Raw genomic sequence first — 21,550 nt, forward strand, 5'->3', positions numbered from 1 at the left:
GACGTAAATAAAACAGGTGTGGTGACCACAGGAATAAAGGCACAAGTAATGGGCACTGGCACACACGCTGGGCTGCTCGAGTCCTCGGGGCCACAGCCGGCTCATTTAGTGCATGTTATACATGCAGACACCTTTAATTATTTTTTATTTGTTTTACTGTGGTAAAAAACATAATATAAAATTTATCATCTTAACCACTCTTAAGTGAACGGTTCTGTAGTGTTAAGTGTATTCACATTATTGTGAAATAGATCTCCAGAATTTTTTCATCTTGAAAAATGGAAACTCCATATCCATTAAACAACAACTCCCTTCTCCCCCTCCTTCCAGCCCCTGGTAACCATCATTCTACTTTGAGTCTATGAGTTTGATTACTTTAGATACCTCATATAGGTGGAATCATAAGGTATTTGTCTTTTTTTGACTGGCTTATTCCACTTATCATAATGTCCTCAAGTTTCAGCCATGTTATAGCATGTGACAGGATTTCCTTCCTTTTTATGGCTAAATAATATTCCAGTGTATGTATATACCACATTTGGCTTATCTGTTCATTTGGATTGCTTCTATCTCTTGGCTATTGTGAGTAATGCTGCTATGAATATGGGTGTACAAATATCTGTTTGCTATGAACATGGTGTACAAATATCTGCTTTTGATTCTTTTGGACATATACCCAGAAATGGGATTGCTGGATCATATGGTAGTTCTATTTTGAATTTTTTGAGGAACCACCATACTGTTTTCCATCACCAACAGAGCCACAAGGGTTCCAGTTTCTCCACATCCTCACCAACACTTGTTCTTTTCTGTTTTTTCTGACAGTGGCCATCCTAATGGGTGTGAGGTGGTATCTCATTGTGGTTTTGATTTGCATTTCTCTGATGATTAGTGATGTTGAGCATCTTTTCATATGCTTATTGGCCATTTGTACACCATCTTCGTAGAAATGTCTACTTAAATCCTTTGCCCATTTTTTTTTTTGTGTGAGGAAGATCAGCCCTGAGCTAACATCCAATGCCAATCCTCCCTTTTTTTGCTGAGAAAGATTAGCCCTGGGCTAACATCCATGCCCATCTTCCTCTACTTTATATGGGATGCCACCACAGCACGGCTTGACAAGCGGTGCATCAGTGCATGCTGGGATCCGAACCTGCGAACCCTGGGCCGCAGAAGCAGAGCGCGAGCACTTAACTCCTACGCCACTGGGCTGGCCCCTGCCCATTTTTTAGTTGACACCTAGAGACTTTTGTTTCTGTTCTGCCCATATCCCCCAGACGTCTGGCATAGGACTGCTGCTGCGGAGACGGCCAGGCCAGTTCTGCACCAACAGTGGCTGAGGGCAGCAGGGACTTTCCCCTCAAGAAGTCCCAGATGTATGGGTTACTCATCCCCACTGGCCAAATAACCGAGACCCCTTAACTCTGCCCTCTTCCTGCTGCTTTCAACTTGTGATTTTACACAGGTGAGATGCTGGCTATGTTAGTTTCCTATTGCTGCTGTAACAAATTACCACAAACTTAGTGGCTTAAAAAAACATATAGTTCTGGAGGTTAGAGATCTAAAATGGGTCCACAGGGCTGCATTCCTTGTGGAGGCTCTAGGGGAAGAATCTGTTTCCTTGCCTTTTCCAGTTTCTAGAGGCCTCCTACATTCCTTGGCTTGTGGCCCCTTCCTCCATCTGCAAAGCCAGCCTGTAACATCTTCTCTCTGCTCTCCTGCCTATCGTTTATAAGGACCCTTGTGTTTACATTGGGCCCACCTGGATGATCCAGGCTAATCTTCCCATCTCAAAGTCCTTAACTTAAGCACACCTGCAGAATTTCTTTTACCATGTAAAGTAACATATTCACAGGTTCCAGGGGTTAGGACGTGGACATCTTGGGGGGTCATTATTCAGCCTACCATACTGGGCCTCGGCTATGTAAAGAGCAGTGGTTACAGCAGTTTTTATAGGCCCATTTCTCATTCTGCATCGTCCGGCTTTGGACTTTAACCTGGGTTAGTAGAAACAGCATGCAGAAATCTGGAGGCTTGACCTTGAGCTGGCTGTGGAACCTAGGGCATGTGACTTGCTTTCTCTGAGCCTGTGTCCTTAGCTCTGAAAGGAGCTGCTTGGCCCAGGAGGTCTCGAGGGCCCTTCCAGCTCTGCTATGGCTGAGTCTGTTCTGCTTCCTCACCCAGCTCTCGTTTCTCCTTTCCGTTCTTCACACTGCCTTCTCCCATCAGCTCATGGAGGGGCCGAGGCTGCCCTGAAGGAGTAGAAGAGAACAGGTATGTGAGACCTTGTGACAGTGGCACCAGTTGATTAAAGGAGGACAGGGACTGCGGAAATGAAGGGCACAGGGGTGTGGCTTTATTGCCTGCCTCCTTTGTCCAGCCCCCACATACAGTATCCTTGAAATAAACAGATGAAAATGTGACATGCCCTGTAAGCCTAATTGGGTCATACATAACTTGCACAGTGATTTTGTGTGAATCTCAAATTATCCTTCTTTTCCAATTCAAGCTTGATAAGGTCAAATATTTGTAGACTGCCAGCCAGATGGAAGCTGTGTCTCCCAGTGGCTCAGATGTCATGTAACCCCATCTGTGTGGTGGCTGATCTGGGCTGTTGTATTCAAGGAGGAGAGAGAGTCTTGCCAACTCTGGATGTGGCGTCGAGGGGCAAGATATCACCAGGTGTTGTTTGTTCTCTTTGGGACAGGTGGTCCAACTGTACTCTGGAGTGGGCTGGGAGAAGCTGCAGGAGGACAATTTGCATCCTCCGGTGGCTGGGGAAGGAGGATATAACTATTGTGTCTCACGTCACTCTTTATTGTTGCCAACTCAAGAGAAGGTTTTGGCTTGAAATAGTTAACCTTTAGTAAGCGTGCGTTAGTATTAATGAATCCTATTTATCCTTCTGATATTATATTTTCCCATTTTGCTGATAAGCAAGCTGAGGATCAAAGGAGTAAAGTTAATTTAGCGAAGATCACACAGCTAAAAAGTAAAGAGTTACAATTCAAACTGAAATCTGTCTAATTCCCAAACTCATCTTCTTTCTACCATATCTCCTGGGCACTTTATATCTCCTGGGCTCTTCTCTTCACCTAAAACCATTGCCTGTGGGAGTGGAGTATGGGAGCCATGGGTGGTGGGGGAGGGAAGAGTGTCTCAGTTACTGAAGCACTGAGCCACAGTCTGGAGAGGGTGACAGCCCAAAACCGTGTGCTCTGGCAGAGGCAAGCCAAGTGCTTTAGAAAGCTAAGCTGCCTGGAGCTAACCTTTGGGCCAATCTCGCGTTGGCTGCTTTGGTTTTAGGTCCAAATTTAGCTACAGACTTTGAAAGAGCAAGGTCCCTGTGTGGGCAAACGTTTCTGGGGAGCATGTGTGGGTGGGTGTCTGGGTGCATGTCCGTGTGGGTAAGTGTACGGCTGTGGCCTCTCCTTCCTGAGGAGGCTGGTGGCTTGTGGAGGCAGGGAGAGGCCCTTACACCTCTGTCTCCTGGCTCCTGCGCCGTGGGGCCCACGCTAGGCGCACACCCAGACACTCTTGACCTCTTCCCCCGTGCCTGGTGCTGTGGGGGCTCCAGCGTGTAGTGAGACAGGGGCTCTGCTCTCAGGGTTATGTCTCAGCAGGGGCAGCAGCCAGGTTCATACTTCATGTATGTATCAGGGAAGCAACGGCAAAGGCCTGACCAGCATAGAGGGAGGTGATGGTGCTCTGTGCCTCCAACTCATACACACGTGTTTGTACATGCACATCTGCACGTGTGTGCGTGTATGAGTGTGTGTACGTGCTCGAGAGTAACTGTATGGTCATGTGAGGAACTTGCTTTCCTAGACACCTTATCCTAAGCATGCGGCATCTGCTCTCCCTTCCCCCATCACCGATCCCCTTACACAATTGTGTGATCACTGATGATGTGGGGTCAGTTGCTGGGGGCTTCATAACTTCTGGGCTCAACTGGGAGATTGGACCAGGCATTTGCTATTCTGACCAGGAGCCTGAAGCTCATAGTTTTATAAAGAAAACTGCCTTTCTTTCATGATGTTCAGCAAACAGTGTCTATAGTTACAGGCTGCCAGGGCCTACCCAGCGATAAATCTATGTTTAGTCCATCTATGTTTTATACTGAAAGGACACTTTTCTTCACTGGAATACTGAGTGCATAGAGCAGACCAAAGCAAATGCCCCATTTGCCCCAACAACCTTCTCTACATGTGTGAAAAGTAGAAAGATGCTCCAATCACCCCAGAGGTTCCACGTCTAAGCTCTTATCCTTCCTTAGCTAGTTGTGATTAGCTCCATTTCACAGATTGGAAAAACCAAGCATAACAAGGCTGCCACATGAGCCATACATTCAGGGGGAGCTAATGAGCAGGTAACTGTGGTTCTGGTGGCATTCTGCTGCAAATCTTGAGTGCATCAGAGAGGGCCAGGAAGAGCAGCTTAATAAGTCAGCAGGTATTTCAGAAGTGGGGCTCTGTGGGGTACAAACATGGCGTATCCTGCTCTCAAGGGGTCATGGCCATCCCAGTCCATTAGCTGTGTTTGCTGAGACTGGAGCACGGCCCTATTTAAGTGGCTGCCTGATTAGACAGGTGCTTTTCAGATTCAAGTATTTATTAGCATTAAAGGAAGGAATTCAAGGAGGGAGGCGGAGCCTGAGGATCCATCTGGGAAGCCTATTTCTTTTGCCAGCCTGTTCCAAATGATAAACTCTTCTTCCACCCATGTACGAATTCTGGAATCAATGGATGCCAAATAGGTGTATAGGACCTTAGAGATCATTTAGTGAACTCCCTCATTTTATAGATCAGGTGACTGAAGCACAGAGGGGGTGAGGCTTGTCCAGAGTCACCTGGCTCCTTAGAGACCCGTGTGTCCAGCCCCACTCCAGCTCATCCTTGGTCTTGTTGACTTGACAGAGGGAGAGCCGACCAGGAAGTGGGAGTGGCTGGAGCTATCTGTGCCTCAGTGGAAATGTGGAGGGTTGTGAATTGCTGACACTGTGGGCAGGGTCTTTGTCAGGGTCCTCTTAAAGGCCTTCCTGGTGCTCATCCTGAGAACCCTCCTCAGGCCAGAGAACTCCCCGTGCCTCTCCTTCATTGCTGCAGACCCCAGGGTCTCAGCTCACGTTAACAACATCAACAATAAAAACAATACCAATTAATGACTACTGTTCATCAAGAACTTCATATATGGCTGTGCCATGCTTTAAATGTTTTAAAATTTTTGAAATAGCTCAGAGGTACCCAAGTCTCAGAGATGTTAAATGACTTGCCCAGGCTCTTGGGGCTCGTAAGTTGCCATACAGAATATGAACTTTGGTCTCATGTGACTCCTTGTCTGTGCTTTTGCCCACTAGACTCTACTGCTTTTTCTTCAGGCTGCCATCATTCACTCAATTCCCTTACAGTCTCCCTAACACTCAGTATTTCCAGATCCTACGCTCTGCTTTCTCACTCTTCTCTTGCTGTTTTCATAGACCAGCACCAGATTTGTCTTAAAGGTTATAACCCTCCTAATTACTGTGGGATATAGTCAGAGGAGGGTAACATAAACAGGGTGACAAAGTTACAGAGATTGTGGAGTTTCACAGCATTTTTACAGCCCTGGTTTCTGCTCTGTCAATTGTAACTCCATTCTGAGGTGAAAAATGGAAGTGCTGTTGACCTCTGCCTTCTACTTATGGGCTCTTAAAGATGGACTTTGCCAACTCTCCCCTTCTACTCCCTTCTGGCCCAGACTTTGATGCAGTTGAGGCCTGGGGAAGAATCTGGGCAGCACCAGAGATGCCCTTGGCCCAAGTTGGGAACTTGGATCTCCAAGGACCCCCACCTACCTGGCAGCCATTCCCCTGAGTCTCTCCTCCTCTGCAAGGAGGACCCTCATCAGACGTTTCCTCAGTCCTCCAAGGAGAAAAAGATGTTGGAGTAGAGGGACCAGGAGGGGTCAGATACTACTGGTCTAGAAGGTGTTGGAAAAACCCGAGCAGAAAGAAGAGAAAAGGTAGCTCGGGGCTCAAGAAGGATGGGAAACAAACGCATGTGGAGGGAGAGATCTGGCTGAAGAGTCCCTGAGGAAAGAGCATGGATCTAAGATGCCACAGAAATTGGAGGGCTCTGGGGTGGATAAGTCAGTGCTAGCCTGGGTCTCCCTGGATGGGGCCATGTGCTTCCCTCTGTCTTGGTTTCATCATTGGCAATGGGAATAACATCATTTGTCTCCTCACCTAAAATTATCAGAATGCTGAGTAGAAACCGCGTTCCTTCAGCAAACACTTCTTCTTGTACCTGATGTGTATCAGGCACTGGGCTAGGCACCAGAGCTACAGAGATGCACTAGTCGTAGCCTGCCCTGGAGCTACTCCAGGAGTCCAGAGTGGAGCTTTTGGATGAGACTGAAACTGTAGAAAGGCCAGGGATTGATCTAATGTTCTGATCATTCGTTTCCCCCAGCCAAAGGTCTGATGCCTGATATTGAATGGCGCTTGAGAAAATTGTGGACATATTTGGACGTGAGTCTGGTTTCACTCAGTTGTGAAGGCATGTTTGTGTATGTGCATGTGTGATTTATTTGATATTTGAAAGCAACTTATGACCAGAATTCTTTGCATCCTTCTGTGAGCCTATGTCACATGCTGAGGGCCAGCGCAGAAGGCTGTGCAGGGAGCACTTGTGTCAGTGTGGGCTTGTTCTGCCACACACTCCCCTCCGGCTGGTCTGATTTGCTCCTCCCAGCCCCTTCCTCAGGGACAGCTTGGGAAGCGTACATTCCCAATGCCTTCACCTTCTAGCTTTCTTTTCCTGAGAAGGCAGCCTTCTCTTCCCAGATTTCCTTCCTCTTGGAATGTTCTTTCAGGTGTTCTAAATCCAACACTCATCCCTCTCTGGATTTTTTAAAAAATTAAATTGCATTTTTTTATTATGGTAAAATTTACATAACATAAAATTTACCATCTTAACCTTTTTTAAGTATACAATTCAGTGGCATTAAGTACATTCACATTGTTGTGCTACCATCACCACCATCAATCTCCCAAAACCTTTTTGTCTTTCCAAGTGAAATTCCATGCCTATTAAACAATAACTCCTCAGTCCCTCCCCCTCCCAGCCCCTGGCAACCACCATTCCAGTCTGTCTCTATGGATGTGATTACTCTAGGTATCTCATATAAGTGGAATCATACAGCATTTGTTTTATGACTGGCTTCTTTCATTTAGCATAGTGTTTTCCAAGTTCATCCATGTTGTAGCATGTGTCAGAATTCCTTTCCTTTTTAAGACTGAATAATAGTCCATTGTATGTATAGACCACATTCTGTTTATTCATTCATCTGTCCGTGGACACTTGGGCTGTTTCCACGTTTTAACTGTTGTGAATAATGCTGCTATGAACATGGATGTACAATATTTGTTCAAGTTCCTGCTTTTAATTCTTTTGGGTACATATCCAGAAGTGGAATTACTGCATCATATGGTAATTCTATGTTTAATTTTTTGAGAAAATGCCATACTGTTTTCCACAGTAGTTGCTCCATTTTACATTCCCAACCAGCAATGCACAGGGTTCCAATTTCTCCACCTCCTTGCAAACACTTGTTATTTTCTGATTTTTTGATAATACCGTCCTAAAGGGTGTGAAGTGCTCTCTCTGGCTTTGAGGACTTCCCTGTAAACCATGTTGAGCCCCCGTAAGTCCCGGGAAAACCCTGGGATAATAAACCAGAAAAGAGATGAGGGCTGGAGGGTCGTAGTCTCCGTGTTGTGCTTCCACGCTGAGTAACCCCTTAGGTCGGACTTGCCCTGTAAGCACAGGCAAACTACAGGCAGCTGCTTAGGAGGGCCGAGCACACACTCTCTCAGGCCACCTCTCTAGGTAGAGCCCAGTCAGTGAGCAGAGGGAAGGGGATGTGGGGCTGCACTTGTTCAGCCCTTGTCTTTGAGGTCAATGGGGAGGACATCCAGGCAGCGAGGACCTTGGTGGGTTTAGATGTGTTGGGGAGGGATGAGCAGAGCGGTGAGATCCTTGGTCAAAGATTTCTGGAACCTGAGTGGCGGAGCTGGAAGGAACTCTTATGGTGTCAAGTTGAGCCTTCTCATTCTAAAGAAGAGGAAATTGAGAACCAAAGAAGGAGAGTGATTTGCCTGAGCACACAGAACAAATGGGCAGTGAGGCTGGGACTGGGATTCTGCTCTCTTGACTTCTGGCCTGGTCCTTCTCCCACCAAACTCGGGAAAGAGTCCAGATGCCTTCATATCTATTTGAAGATTAGTGTTTACCGAGGAGCAACAGCCTCAGGGGAACTTGATTATTTTTCGTTGCCTTCTACCTTCTTGTCTGCCTGCTGTCTGGCAGAGGTTTTGTGGGGATTAATGAGATAAATGGCTTTGACTTTTCTAAGTGAAAGAGGCATTATACTTGATACAAAGCATCGTTGTTAAATGGCCTGTGCATGTAGAGGAATGAGCTAATGCATTTCTTCTGTCCCACCTTAATGAGAGGTAGAGGCGGCCAGGAGGAGGACACACAGGCCGTGCATGGGTGTATTTGTATGTGTGATGTTTTTAGTATGTAAATATGTGCAGTGACCCCTCCCCCCCACAGTGCAGTCCCACCGATAATGGTAGGATTTCAGATCCTTTCACTAATAGAGGATCCTTGGAAAATGGAGCACTGTTTTCAAGGATCTCTGGAATCCTCTGTATTCTGAATTCTCTGGATAGATTTACTTTTTCACAAATTGACACTAATAATATTTGTGTGTGAGATGTAGCAATTTTTAAGAGGTGGTTGCTTAACATGGAGGATGTTCTTCTGGGAAAAGGATTTTTTTTGTAAAACAGCTTTCATGTTTTGTTTCACTTCACTGAAAATGAGGTACTCTTCTTTGGTGCCCTGAGGCGCTTTATATGTGGGCATCGGTAAAATAATTATTAAGTAATACTTTGTATTTGGGCAGTACTTTCATAGACTTAATCTCATTTAGACTTTACAATTGTCCTGTGAAGAATGTATTATTATCTCTATTTTACAGATGAGTAAACTGAGGCCCAGAGAAGCTACATCATTTGGCACTTAGCAGTGTGGCTGGTGGTGTGAGTGACGGTCACTGGTCGGGGGCCTGGGTTCTGACACTCCGAGGCTGTGTAGCTGGAGGAAAGCCACTGTCTTCCTCTGACGTCCAGTTCTGCTTGAACTTCTTCGAAGGGCTTGCTGTTACATGGACGGCACGTCTTAGGCCTGGGCCTGAACCCAGGTGTCCTGACTCCGAGTCCCGGTGCCTTTCCCTATGTGTGCACATGCCTGTTCATGCCTCATGGAGCTGAGCTGATAATAAATGGAATTGTTGTTAACAATCAAGATGACAAGGAAAAAGAAAGGATCTTGCCCATGTTTCTAGGTTAATTTTCAAATCACCCGTTTCACTTTACCCTCAACCTAGGTACTTTTGTCTACAGAGAGCCACAGCTGGAGACACAGGGGTACAAATGGTCCTGTGTCCGGAGCTTAGGTTCCAGTCAGCACAGAGATGCGTGCTGGGTTTTCACAGGCCGTCTTGTCTCTTTGGCTGCAGGCAGATGCTTGTCCTTTCTGCAGTCCCAGGTTGGGAGGAGGAGCCTCCAGGCAGGCCAGGAGGGTGGGCGGCCAGTGTGCCAGGTGGGGTCTGTGTGTACCTCCCCCCTGCTCCCCCCACCAATGGGTGGTCAGCAGCTGGACAGGAATCTGACACTGGTTTGGCCACAGTAATGTTGGAAGTATCCTTAAACAATAAACAAAACCATAACTTTTTTCCTTTCTGATTACCAAAGAACCATTTATTGTACAGAATTTGGAAAATATAATAACAACGACAGTGGCTGGTACCTACAAGGTTCTTGCTGTCAGCACTATTCTGCAAGTTCCACATGCATTAACTTATCTGATCGTCACAGCAGTGCTGGATAATAGACACTGTTATTATCTCCATTTTACAAAGGAGGAGTCTCAGAGAGGTTATGTGACTCCCCCAGTCACACACACTAGGTGGCAGAGCCAGAATTAGCATCCAGCCTGCCTGGTTTCTGAGTCTGTGGCCCCACGTGCTAGGCTGATCTGCCTCTGGAAGTAAATGTTACTTGCCACCTGAGATAACTACCAGGAATATTTTTGTGTGTTTCCTTTTAGTCTTCATTCTTTGAAAAAAACGTCTTTTATAAAATTAGGGTCCTACTGTGTATACTGTTTTGGACCCTGCTTCTGTAGCTTAATATTATGTGGTGAAATTTTTTTCTATATTATATTTCAAAAATATAATTTTATGGCTTCCTAAAATTCTGTCACGGGGTGTGCATTGATTTATCTACCCAGTCCCGCAGTGGCTGGCGCTGAGGTGATTTCCATTTTGGCACTGGTGTAGTTCACACCATGGTGAAGCCCAGGTACATGGCTTGCCCGAGTCTCTTAGTCCTACAGGATGGCTTCTGAGAAGGGTAGTGGAGTGTCTGAGGGTTTTAAAGACTCTCGTTAGGAGTACAAACTCGCTTTCCTGACAGGGTTTATCAGCTGGTGCTCTGCTCTGGCAAAGAGGAAGAGGCCTGGCCGGATTCTGGAGCTCAGCCCCTCCTGCCCCGCGCAGGGCTGCAGGAGCTCCGGCCACAGTCAGACCTCCTCTCCCGCAGGGCAGAGAGGCTCCAGGCTGCCAGGGTTGGAGTCTGTGAGCTCTGAGCCCCGGGCCTCAGCACAGCCTCAGCTCTGCTGCAGGCACAGCTCTGCCATTGCATGGAGTCAGAGCCCTGGCCGTGCGGCTGGGCACTCACAGGACAAAATGGAGTTAGAAGTGTGACTGCTGGTTCCCGCCGGTGCCTGCCCACCTCAGTGGGTGACAGAAGCGGGAAGGGTGAGTATTAGCTAAGTGAGCCTTCCTGTCACCTGTCCTCCCAGATGGCGAGAAGGAAGGAGGTGGGGCCACTGAATGTACCAAGAACTGTCCTTGCAAGGTAGCACTGCCTCATGTGTTCCAGGTCTGGTGACTGAGAGCAGTGCAGTCACTCCGTATCCCTTTTTCCTACCGATAAAATGGGGCCAAAACAGCAAAACTCTCAGTATCATGGGGCCCGAAGTCTAAGTAATTAATATCATGAGGAAAAAACACATCACGGGACAAGTAGATTTTGAGGTACTCACTTATTCGTTCAGCACACTTTTATTGAGCACATACCACACTCCAGGCTGTTCTGGGCTCTGGGGAGTACAGTGCTGAATGAAATAGACAGAGGCACCTGCTTCTTGGGGCAGGTCCCTTCTGATGGGGGCTAAGAAACAAATATTCACTTAGCATGTGAAATAAACACACGTAACATGACACACATACTAACTTAAAATAATTGAATAATGGCATCTCCGTAGACTTCTGCCTAGAAATCTGTGAGGGCTAAATACAACTTTTGCAGAAGAACTTCCCTGCAGCAGGTGTGTTCTGAGCACCTTCTAGGTGCTGACCACTGTGCTAGGGCCTCTGAGGCCACAAAGCTGGTTCCTGCCCTCAAGGAGCTTGTGAATCATTGGGAGAATAGAGAAGGACCGCAGTCTTGGAGTGGAACTCCTCCCAGGCATTCATGAGCTGCAGCAAAGGAGAGGATGAGTCGGTGCTGGGCTCCTAGCAGTGCTGTGCTAGGCTACTGTAGCCCTCTTCCCCACTTTCTGCACCCCCCAGTGGTCCCCAGACATCAGCAACCTGAAGGAGTTCCCATTTTTCTAGCTGGGTATCTGACCTCAGTCAGGGCCAGGTCTATTTTTTCACTACAAAGGCTGCTCTTCGGTCGCACTTACAAAGCTGAAATGCTGACTTTCAATAATTTGAATTGGTCCTCAGGTATGTCCTATAGTTTAGGTTTGCCATTACCAGGTGGTGATAGGTGCTGTAGTTCAAATAGCAAGAGGTTGCGATTTCCCTCCTCTCTCTGCTTGGAAACAAGAGAAAGAAGTATTTTATTATTATTGCAATTTATTATCTTTGGCTGGAGAGTATGGTTTAACTGTATCTGTCCATCTGCTTTTTGCCTGTTTTTCTTTCTTCTGCTCTCTGATGTCAATGTGACCTTGTACCACAGGGGAAATGGCTTTATGGTTAGCGTCCTCTAGCCAAGGTAATATTGGCCTTGGTCCTCTTCTCATGGAGGCTAGTTTGCTTCTAGTGGGAGTCCCTCCTATGATTCCTTTTCTTCTCTTTCCCTCCTTTTGACTAGCTGCCCTGTGAAGAATAGAGAAAAGGTTTAGTTTGCTGGGTCACTAGAAGGTGTGAACACGGGTAGCTTTACCACTTTTCTGGTTGGCTTGGGCTTCTGAAAGGCTCCAGGTTCTCTGCCTTTGCCCCGGTCACCAGAGAGAGGTGGGATGTAGAGTAGAAAAGAGATGGTTTTATTTAAAGCAGTGCCTGATCGACTGAGTCGGGGAGATACAATCTCCACGCTGTCCTTGGTCTCTCACTGTCTCTTTGTTTTGGAGCAGATTTGACTACTGTGGTCATGGGCCCGTTTTGAGCATCCCCATCTCTCATAAACTGTGTTTGTAGCAGAGTGAGGGAAGAGGGAGGCAGAGAGAGTAAGAGAATGCTGTTGAAAATAGTGTGAAAATAGCTCAGGTCAGAGACATAGGAGGCAGATAGACGTCACCATGACTGGCACGCTCGGAAGACCCTTTGGGTGTTCACTCTGGGGTGAGGGCTTCCATGTCAGCTGGGATGTCCTGGGGCGCTCTTAGGCCCAACTTAGATTGGGGGGAAATGTCAGTTTCCCCATCTGCCTATTGGGAAAATTAGTTTCTCATTCATTTTTCAAGAATATTAGCCACTGAAAAATGACTTTTGGTTTTGTTGGGTCTTAGAATCTCTTATGCTTTGAAAACATGTCTTTTTGCATAGGGTGGTTGTTTCCTGATCTGAAAATCCACCCACTCGTCAGCATCTGAATCAGTTCTTGATTGCTTTTTTTTTCCAAGTTCCTTCACAGATTAGAATCAAGAGCTCTGTTAGTACTCTTTCCCTTTTCTCACGCTTTATTTCTTATCATGCTTTTTCCATCATGACTTCCTCTTAGTATAGACCTGTGCTGTCCAGTATGGTAACCAGTAGCCACATGTGACTATTTAAATGTAAATTAATTGAAATTAAATAAAATTTAAAATGTAGTTCCTCAGTTGTACTAGCTACATTTCAAGTGCTTGATAGACACAAGGACTGGTGGCTACCATATTGGACATCCCAGAATTATAGAACATTTTCATCATTGTAGACGATCTATTGGACGGTGTGGCTATAGACCTCATGTCTCAGTCAAGGTTCAGACCTACAATAGACACTGCTGTAGCCATTTTAAGAGGAAAGATACTTAGTACAGGAATTTAACGGCTTACAAAGTAATTGGAAGGGTTGGGAGAGCAGGCTCTAGGCTGGGCCTCCAGGAATGACTCCCAGAACAACACTGTAGAACTCACCTGCTAAAAGAACTGGGACTTCAGTATAATTAGGAAGCTGGGGAATCTGGAAGTCACTGTGCCAAGAGCTGGCTCCAGGATCACACCACCTCATCTATGTTCCAGGGATCAGGAAGCCATTGCCAGAGCCTTGCCAGCTGGTGAAATAGATACCTTCCCCAAATGACTTAGTTTTAATTCATTTCTTGAGTTGGCCAACTCAGTAGTTACATCAGGAAGTCCAGCCACATGGGAGATTGGAAGTTGTAGTTTTTAGCTCTCTAGCCTCTGTAGGACAGGAATGCACAGCAGAAGGAGGTTGGAAGAGCTGTTGAGTTAGTCAGTGCACCAGTCTGCCACATCTGCCACATGGTGCTAAGCCAGACCTGATCCTTCTCTGGATGAGCACCACTGGGCTTGAGATGGATAGGACCTCGGGTTATCTTCTACGACCAAGAGACAGTATCTTCCTTGTTGATGTTTCCCGGCTATCTTTGTAACACACTAGATAGAGGAGATTAATGGCCTCCTGCTTTCTAGTCATTTGACCATTAATGGGCAGAGAAAGCACGGTTTCTGTTTCAGGTTGGCTGCTACACTCTTAAAGGGAATGTAGGCCCCTTGTCACTACAGTGAGATGACAGCAAGGGCCACATGGGTGATCTTGGGTGACACCCTGGCCTGAGAGAAAGCACGTCCTTTGCACTGTAGAGATTGCGCAATGAGAGGATGGTTAGGACCTCAGGAAGAAGTGCATTTACAGTTCTCTCCTTTCTAGGTGTCAACTGCTGCTTCTTGCTCTCCATAGATCAATCTGGGTTGTAGTTGTGTGTACAAAGGCTGGTCATTAGTAGTGGCCTCCTTTGTGCATGGCTGAAGGTACTAAGGTTAAAGGGGGAGGTCGTGCTGTCAAAGCAGGTCTGCAGCCCTGTACCTTTCTCCACACACTTGGCTAAATTGGGGGTCCCTTTATAGTGCCAGGGGTTTGGGCATCTCTATTCAAGGATAGTATGGAGGCAAGGAGATGAGGAGCACACTGGCAGCCAGCATTTGAGCTCTGCTTATTTAGATTCGGGGATCAGGACTGGGAGTTTTGAGAAGAAATGATTTCAGCCCAAACCTGAAGTGTGAGAAGGAATCACCAAGCAAAGAGCAGAGGGAATAACATTCTAAGTATGTGCAAGGGTACTGCGGCAGACAAGAAATGAGCATTTCTGAGGCGTGAAATGAGGCCGGCGTGTCAGGACTGCATTGGACCAGGCTGAGAGAGGACTGGGATGAGCTCAGAGAAGCAGGCCAGGGGCCAGTGTATGCAGGCTTCATAAGTCATGGCAAAGGGTCTGGATTTTGAAGAGATTTAACTGGGAGAAGGACAGGGCCTGATTTATGATTTATATTTCTAAAAGGTCACTCTGGCTGCTGCATGGAGATTGGTTTGGGGACAGGCAAGAGAAGTGAGAGAAATGTCAGGAGGCTACTGCCGCGTTCTGGGCAAGGAGTGGGTGGTGGCCTGGACGAGGGAGGTGACATGGGAGACGGAAATCATTGCTTACAACCTCTTCCCTCAGAAATCCTCCCTCACTACCACATCCGAGAAGTGAGCAGAAGAGCCTGAATAAGCCACCCTTTAGGGCATCGATGGGCTGACTCCAGCAGTTTCTAAGGTTTACCTGTTGTCTGCCTTCATCTTTATCATGACATCATCATCATTATAGTCATTAGCAATTGATATCGAGCATCTTCTGGGATATAGCCCTGGATCCGGTGCATGGGTAAAGGATTAAAGGGAAAAAATCAGCTTTTTCATCACTGAACACCTTTCAGGTTCCCAGCACCAGGCCTCACTCACAGGGGTACCAAGGAAGCATAAGCCACCACCTCCTGACCTGAACTCCTTGCTTGGCCCTTGCAGAACAGAATGACATGCAGCTGACCAGTTCCTGCTGGTGTCTTGCCCTCATCCTGGTCCCTCAGAGAAGCAGCAGGTCCTGTGTGCAGGAGGAGGGAGCTGCTACTGTCACTTGACAAATGGGAGTCATTTTCTTATGTACGAGGGAGAGATCACTGCTGTGGGCACCCACCTGTTTGTGTGTGGCCTGATCTGCTAAGCTGCTGCCCTGGGGCTCGTTCAGGGATGAGAGCATAGTGGAAATAGTCTAGTAAGGCAGGAGCCAGAGCACACTTAAACAGTGGCATCTTTTCAGCTGGCAACCAGGAGACAGAGCTTTGAATCAGCTTTATAATTTGAAAATTGGTCTCTTTGCTTTGGATAGTTATTTCGTGCTAACAAAAGCCATCAGGGACACAATGCTGCTTGCCCTTCCTCCATGGCTCTGCTCTGAATTCAAAAATGTTGAGTCCGAGATGAAGGTTTTTCATTCCTGGGATCCTTGGATAGTTGTGGCCCCTTGTCGTGGGGGACCTGGAGGTACGCAGGTCTGGGTGGGGAATCATCCCAGTGGGTAGGGGAGAATTGCTTGGAGAGGGAGAGGCCAAGCTGGGCCTTGAAGGCCAGCCTAGTGGAGGCCAGCCCCTAGGGGCCACACCTGTCTCACCTCTATGTGGCTCTGTGTTTACTGTGGCAGTGACCTTAGTCATGTCACAGGGCTGCAGCAATGCTCAGGGCTGCCATGATGAAAATACTGAAGGTTGTTTTCTTGTCCGCTGGCTGAGGAGAGGTTGACATTCCGTTTTCACCCGCGGGCTTGTTTGTATGTGCTTTCTCCAGATGGTGCTCCAGAGAGGCCCTTGTGCTCTGGGAGTGGCTCACAATATAGATAAGGTCATCCATGGTGAAAGGTGGCTCAGAAGTTAGCCTACCAAGACATGGCTTTCAGAACCACCTCTTGGCTCCAGGGAGCCACGGCCATCTTGCTCTAGGAAGCCTTTGTCTTGACACATTGAGGTGCACAGGATGCACCCCACACAGCCTTTCTGAGGCGATGAGTCTGTTCTCATGCTGGTGCTTCCTGCCTTCTTCCCAAGTGTTTCCTGAAACCTCCTTGGTTTCTGGAACTGGCAAGTGGTGTGAGAGAGGGAGATTAAGACAATGCTTAGGGGTGAGTATGAAGGTTCGAGTTTGAAGACAGAAAGCTGCAGGACGGTGTGGGGTGTAAAAGGCTTGTCGTGAGAAGAGAATCGGGGTCTGGAAAGGCTGACAGTGGTGGAGACAGGGCTGCTTTTATGTATGTGAGGGGAGAGGAGAACTTAGTCCAGGAACTAAAGTCTATTAAGCGTTGACAGCGCCAAACTGGGAGTCTAGGAAGTAAAAATTATATACCACAGATGGAACGGACACAACTAGAGTTCCAGCCTCTCTGGTGAACCCAGTAAGACATGAGACTGGACCCAGTCACTCCCAATGCTGCAAACAGAAACAGGGACGCTTTCCACCTCCATTCGTTACAGAGGTGCCCGAGGGTTACTAACGGGCTGTTCCTGTGGGGGATGCTGTCCCGTGAAGCTCATATGAAACACAAAGGATGTTCTCGGGGTCAGAAATGCAGCCTCTTCAACCTCAAGGCTCCTAAGCCCAGTGGGAGGTGTGGGCTTTGCTTGTGGCCACGTCTGTGAGCACACATGTGTGCGTGCATGTGGAGTGCGTGTGTGAGATCTGAGGAGGTGGAGGAGAGTCTAGCAGTTAACTGTGAGCCCCTTGCTTGCTGCAGGAATCGGCCATTGTCTCACTTCATGACCTTTAATGAGTCAGATGCTCCTTTGTTTTCTTATGTGTTAAATGGAGATACTCATGCTTGCCGGGTATTAAAGCAGCTCTTGGGCTTCAGATGCCTTTATTAATTCAAATCCTGTCTTCTGTTTTTTCCCTCTGGGGTCTTATGAGAAAGGTGAAGGCCCAGCCTTATTGGTCTTCTTGCTTTTTGCTTAGGACCGACGCAGAGTTCAGGAAGGACAGGGGCAGGGTGTGTGAGGAATCAGACCTCTCAGAGGACGTCTTGGGTTCTCTGGGATCCCGACATGCTGGTTAACGTACTTCACTCCTGGGGGTACGCAGCTGCCTGGAGCAGCTGGGGCAGAGGAGAGGAGAAGGGTGAAGGGAATATATGGTGAGACGGGAGTCAATGTCACGTTGAGAACATGGCCATGAATTGAGTATAGAAAAGAGGCAATTTTCCAGGCCCTAGGGAGTGGGAGTGGGATTCTTATGCTGTAAGGACCAGATGGCAGTAGTGCAGGAGGCAACTGTCAGGGGACAAGAAGGCAGGAGACCAGCTGGTACTAAAGAAGACCTGATGTGCTCATCTTGGTATCATACAGGGGTGGGACATATGGGGCATCTGTGATAGCATTCCCTGCCTTTGTGCCCATGGTGGACATCACTAATCTATCACAGTCTGCTCTCCTGTTGTGCTCAGAAAAGTCTCCGAGTCCTTCAGGTACAGCATTTTGGACAGGAATGCCAGTCAATTGGCATATGAGTGGAAACTTATTGTCTGTCACTGGTGTGATGACGGAAAGGATGTAGACTTTGGAATCGGGCAGAAATGACAGCCCAGCCAGGTACAACTTTTGTGACACTGAGCAAGCATGTTAGTCAGGTCTTTTTGGGTTGCAAGAGACACAAACCCAATGCAAATTAGCTTAAGCTAAGTTACTTAAGTGATGAAATTGAAAAGCTCAGAGTAAGGCTAGCATCGGGCATGGCTGGGTGCAGGAGCCCAGTGAGGTGAAAATGTTCTGACTGGCTAAGCCGAGTCATGTGCTCATCTCTGAACTGGTCCCCTCGGGGACAGGGCTGGTGGTGGGTGTTATAGGGTCACAGAAGGTCACACTGGGAGCAAAAGTTATCTTAAAGTCAAACGTAGAAGGATCAGCCTAAGAGTTGGGGAGAGGAGACTGGGAGAGGCGCCAGGTGCTCATCTGAATGCTAGTGAGTGGCAGTGAGGAGAGGAAGGGGCTCCACTAGGACGTTGCTTCTGGGAGCAGCAGCTTCCCTGGAAGCCCCTTGTGTACACTGAGCAGAGAAGAGTGTCCGTGTCAGGGGACTCAGAACTGACGTACGTGCAACTGGTCTGGCTGCTCTGGCCACAGTCTCCCAGGTGACTGACATGGCATCCAGATGCCAGGCTCTCTGCCACAGTATTACCCCATTCTCTGTGGATTTTCTTGATCCTGCTGCACCTGGCCAGTTGACAAGTCTCAAGGTCATGCATCTGTTCTGGAGTGTGCAGGTTTAGGCCCAGGCTGGGCTGATCACTTGGCAGACTTTGTGGGATTCTGGGGTGAGGCATCTGGCCGACCAGATTGAGGAGTGCCCACCAAGTATGTGTGGTGTCTTAGGCACAGTCTTGAGGCAACTTGAGGCAACGGTGTAAAGGCAACTTTGTTGCCTTTAAGCCTGAGCACTGCAGATGCCCCTACTCTGGATTTCGTTGGTTCCTACTGAGGTTTCCTTCCTGACAGTGTCCCTCTACCCTGACCCTGTCAACTCCTGCCACGCACAGCTCCCTTCCCCAGAGAGCAAATGCTATATAACAAATCACCTCAAAACAAAATGGCTCACAGCAGTGAACATCTTGCTATCTCCCACATTTCTATAGGTCAGGAATTCAGGAAGGGCTTGACTGGGCGCTTCTGGTCTCTCTCATGAGGTTGCAGTCAGATGGTGAGTAGAGCGGCTGGGGGCTGGCTGGAACTCTCTCTCTGCACGTGGTCTCTCCATGTAGGCTAGTTGGGCTTCCTCGCAGCATGACGGCCTCAGGGCTATCAGGCTGCCTCACGGGGTGGCTGGCTTACCCCAGAGTGAGCATCCTGTGAGAGCAGATGGATGCAACATTGCTTTTTGTGTCATAGCCTTGGAAATCACATACCATCATGTCTACTGTACTTTATTAGTCAAAACAATCACCAAAAGCCTACCCCATTTCAGGAGGAGGGGGCATAGATCCCATTTCTCAGTGGGAGGGATGTCAAAGGATTTGCTGATATGATCTGAAACCATCTCAGACCCCTACCCCTCCTATCCAACCAACACTCAGAGCCCAGATGCGTTTGAGGTCCCTAGATGTAACCTTACTTTGGTCCAACCCCCTTATTTTATTATACTCATTTTTATTTTTTGGAATTCAGGTGCAGAGATTTGAGTGACTCATAGTCTTCAGTTTATGTGCATTTGTCATCATTGATTCATGCAGTGGCTCTCTTGTTCACTCATTCATTCATTCTTCCTTTTTATCCCCATATCCTACTCCTATTTTCCTCCTCACCTTCCTTAAACAACCATTCTATTCTATTTAATGAATATCCTTTTATTTGTATGTCTTATATAAATGTATTTTAATTTACATATTTTGCATTGCTTATTTATCTTTTTCTGCGTCCTCCCTTTCTCACTAGCACCGTGTTTCTAAGATTCATACATGTTGTAATGCATACATCTCATGTCTTGTTTGCCTAAAATGAGGCAATGAGACCAGAGAGGGAGAGTGACATATCCAAGGTCATAAGACTGAACTAGGACCAGAACAGATTTCCTGACTCTCTCTTCTCAGCATCACACACAAATGTTTCCATGTGCCACTTCCAGGCTCCTGCAATGGTTTGAAATAAGATTTTTAACAAATTGTGAGTCTGGGGTCCAGAGCATATCACAAGGTCTCCTGTTTTCTCCCTGGTAACTGTTGTCCTCTGTCCTCTCCTCCTGTAGGTTCCAACTATGGGAGCCCGCGCCCAGCTCATGCCAACATGAATGCCAATGCGGCTGCGGGGCTTGCCCCTGAGCACATCCCCACCCCGGGGGCGGCCCTGTCCTGGCAGGCAGCCATCGATGCGGCCCGGCAGGCCAAGCTGATGGGCAGTGCTGGCAATGCGACCATCTCCACGGTCAGCTCCACGCAGCGGAAGCGGCAGCAGTATGGGAAACCCAAGAAGCAGGGCAGCACGACCGCCACACGCCCACCCCGCGCCCTGCTCTGCCTGACTCTGAAGAACCCCATCCGGAGGGCGTGCATAAGCGTCGTTGAGTGGAAATATCCTTTGTGCTCTGAGCTGGGCAGGGTATCCCTAGGAGCCCCGGTGGGGCCAGCCCCCCAAGGCCCACCAGCCAGTGGGCTGTGTTGTATGTGCTGAGCCTATAAAGTGGTTCTCACACCTACTGCATCTGTGTCACTGGGGTGCTGTTAAAATGCAGAGTTCTAGTCCTACTCCAGACTTGATGAGTCAGAATCTCTGGGCCAGGGCCTAGGAATCTGTATGACAAGCTCCCCAGGTGGGTTTTTTTTTTAATGTATATATAATAAGCAACACTTGAGAAAATGAGCCTGACAGGTTATGAAATAGCATCTTACCTGAGCTTGCCCAGGGACCCATGGTGTGTTGGGTTCATAGTGGTGACACACTGCTCCTCCATAACCTTCTTTCCCTCCATGGCACGGTACTGGCGTAGTTTCACAACCCCCCCTCTCTTTAGGGAGAAGGAGCCCAGGAGATGCACAAGGGTAGTAGTCAGTGACTCCAGCTCTTGGTTCAAGGCCTGGGAGCAGTGGTTCTCATTCTTGGCTGCCCATTGGTGTCACCTGGGAAGTTGTAACAAAATACAGGTGCCTGAGCTCCACCCAGGCATATTTTAAAACTCTCCAGGTGATTCCAGTGTGCAGCCAAAGTGGCGAACACTGGCCTGGAGTTTTAAACACAGATCCACTTTGTATGTATGGGAACCAGTGAGTGGGTCTTTCAGAGAAAATGGCTTTGAAGGGTCGGGCTCTCCCCGTGGAATTACAGGCCCCTTAACGTCATAGGAATTGTGGGTTGTAGAGATGGAAAGGGCCTTAGAGATCAGTAGGTCCACCCCTGACTTCCCCCAGCGGTGACGCTGAGCCCCACAAGAGTGACTCTCTAGAGTTACACAGTCAGTGACAGACGAAACTAGAACCCTGGCACCTAGCATTGGCATTTTTATAGTACGAGGTCATTCAGGCAGGGCTACCATGCCTCTTGTGGTTCCGGATGGGAGTGTTAGGTTTCATTCATGAGTTTCTATGGAAAGATTTAAAAGTCTTGGTCGTAGTTAAAAGGTAAAAGAAGATGACTTAGGAGAGAAGAAAGTTTCTGTTTGGCAGGAAATGTTAGTTCTGTAAATGTCTGAACCCTGC

The 21,550-nt window shown here is 47.8% G+C and overlaps 1 protein-coding gene across 3 annotated transcripts in view; it reads left to right on the top strand.

The window, feature by feature from the left end:
- Window positions 1-21,550, top strand: part of CACNA1C (calcium voltage-gated channel subunit alpha1 C) — a 714,534-nt gene that overhangs the window by 125,611 nt on the left and 567,373 nt on the right. For all 3 annotated transcript variants that reach the window (XM_087442974.1, XM_087442975.1, XM_004438792.3), the window contains exon 2: window positions 20,107-20,437. In XM_087442974.1, the coding sequence (XP_087299100.1) occupies window positions 20,107-20,437 (331 nt within the window). The remainder of the gene's footprint in view (window positions 1-20,106; window positions 20,438-21,550) is intronic.

The sequence above is a fragment of the Ceratotherium simum genome, chromosome 17 (genome assembly GCF_057802395.1).
Source record: "Ceratotherium simum simum isolate JZ-2026a chromosome 17, ASM5780239v1, whole genome shotgun sequence".
Classification (NCBI taxonomy): Eukaryota; Metazoa; Chordata; class Mammalia; order Perissodactyla; family Rhinocerotidae; genus Ceratotherium; species Ceratotherium simum.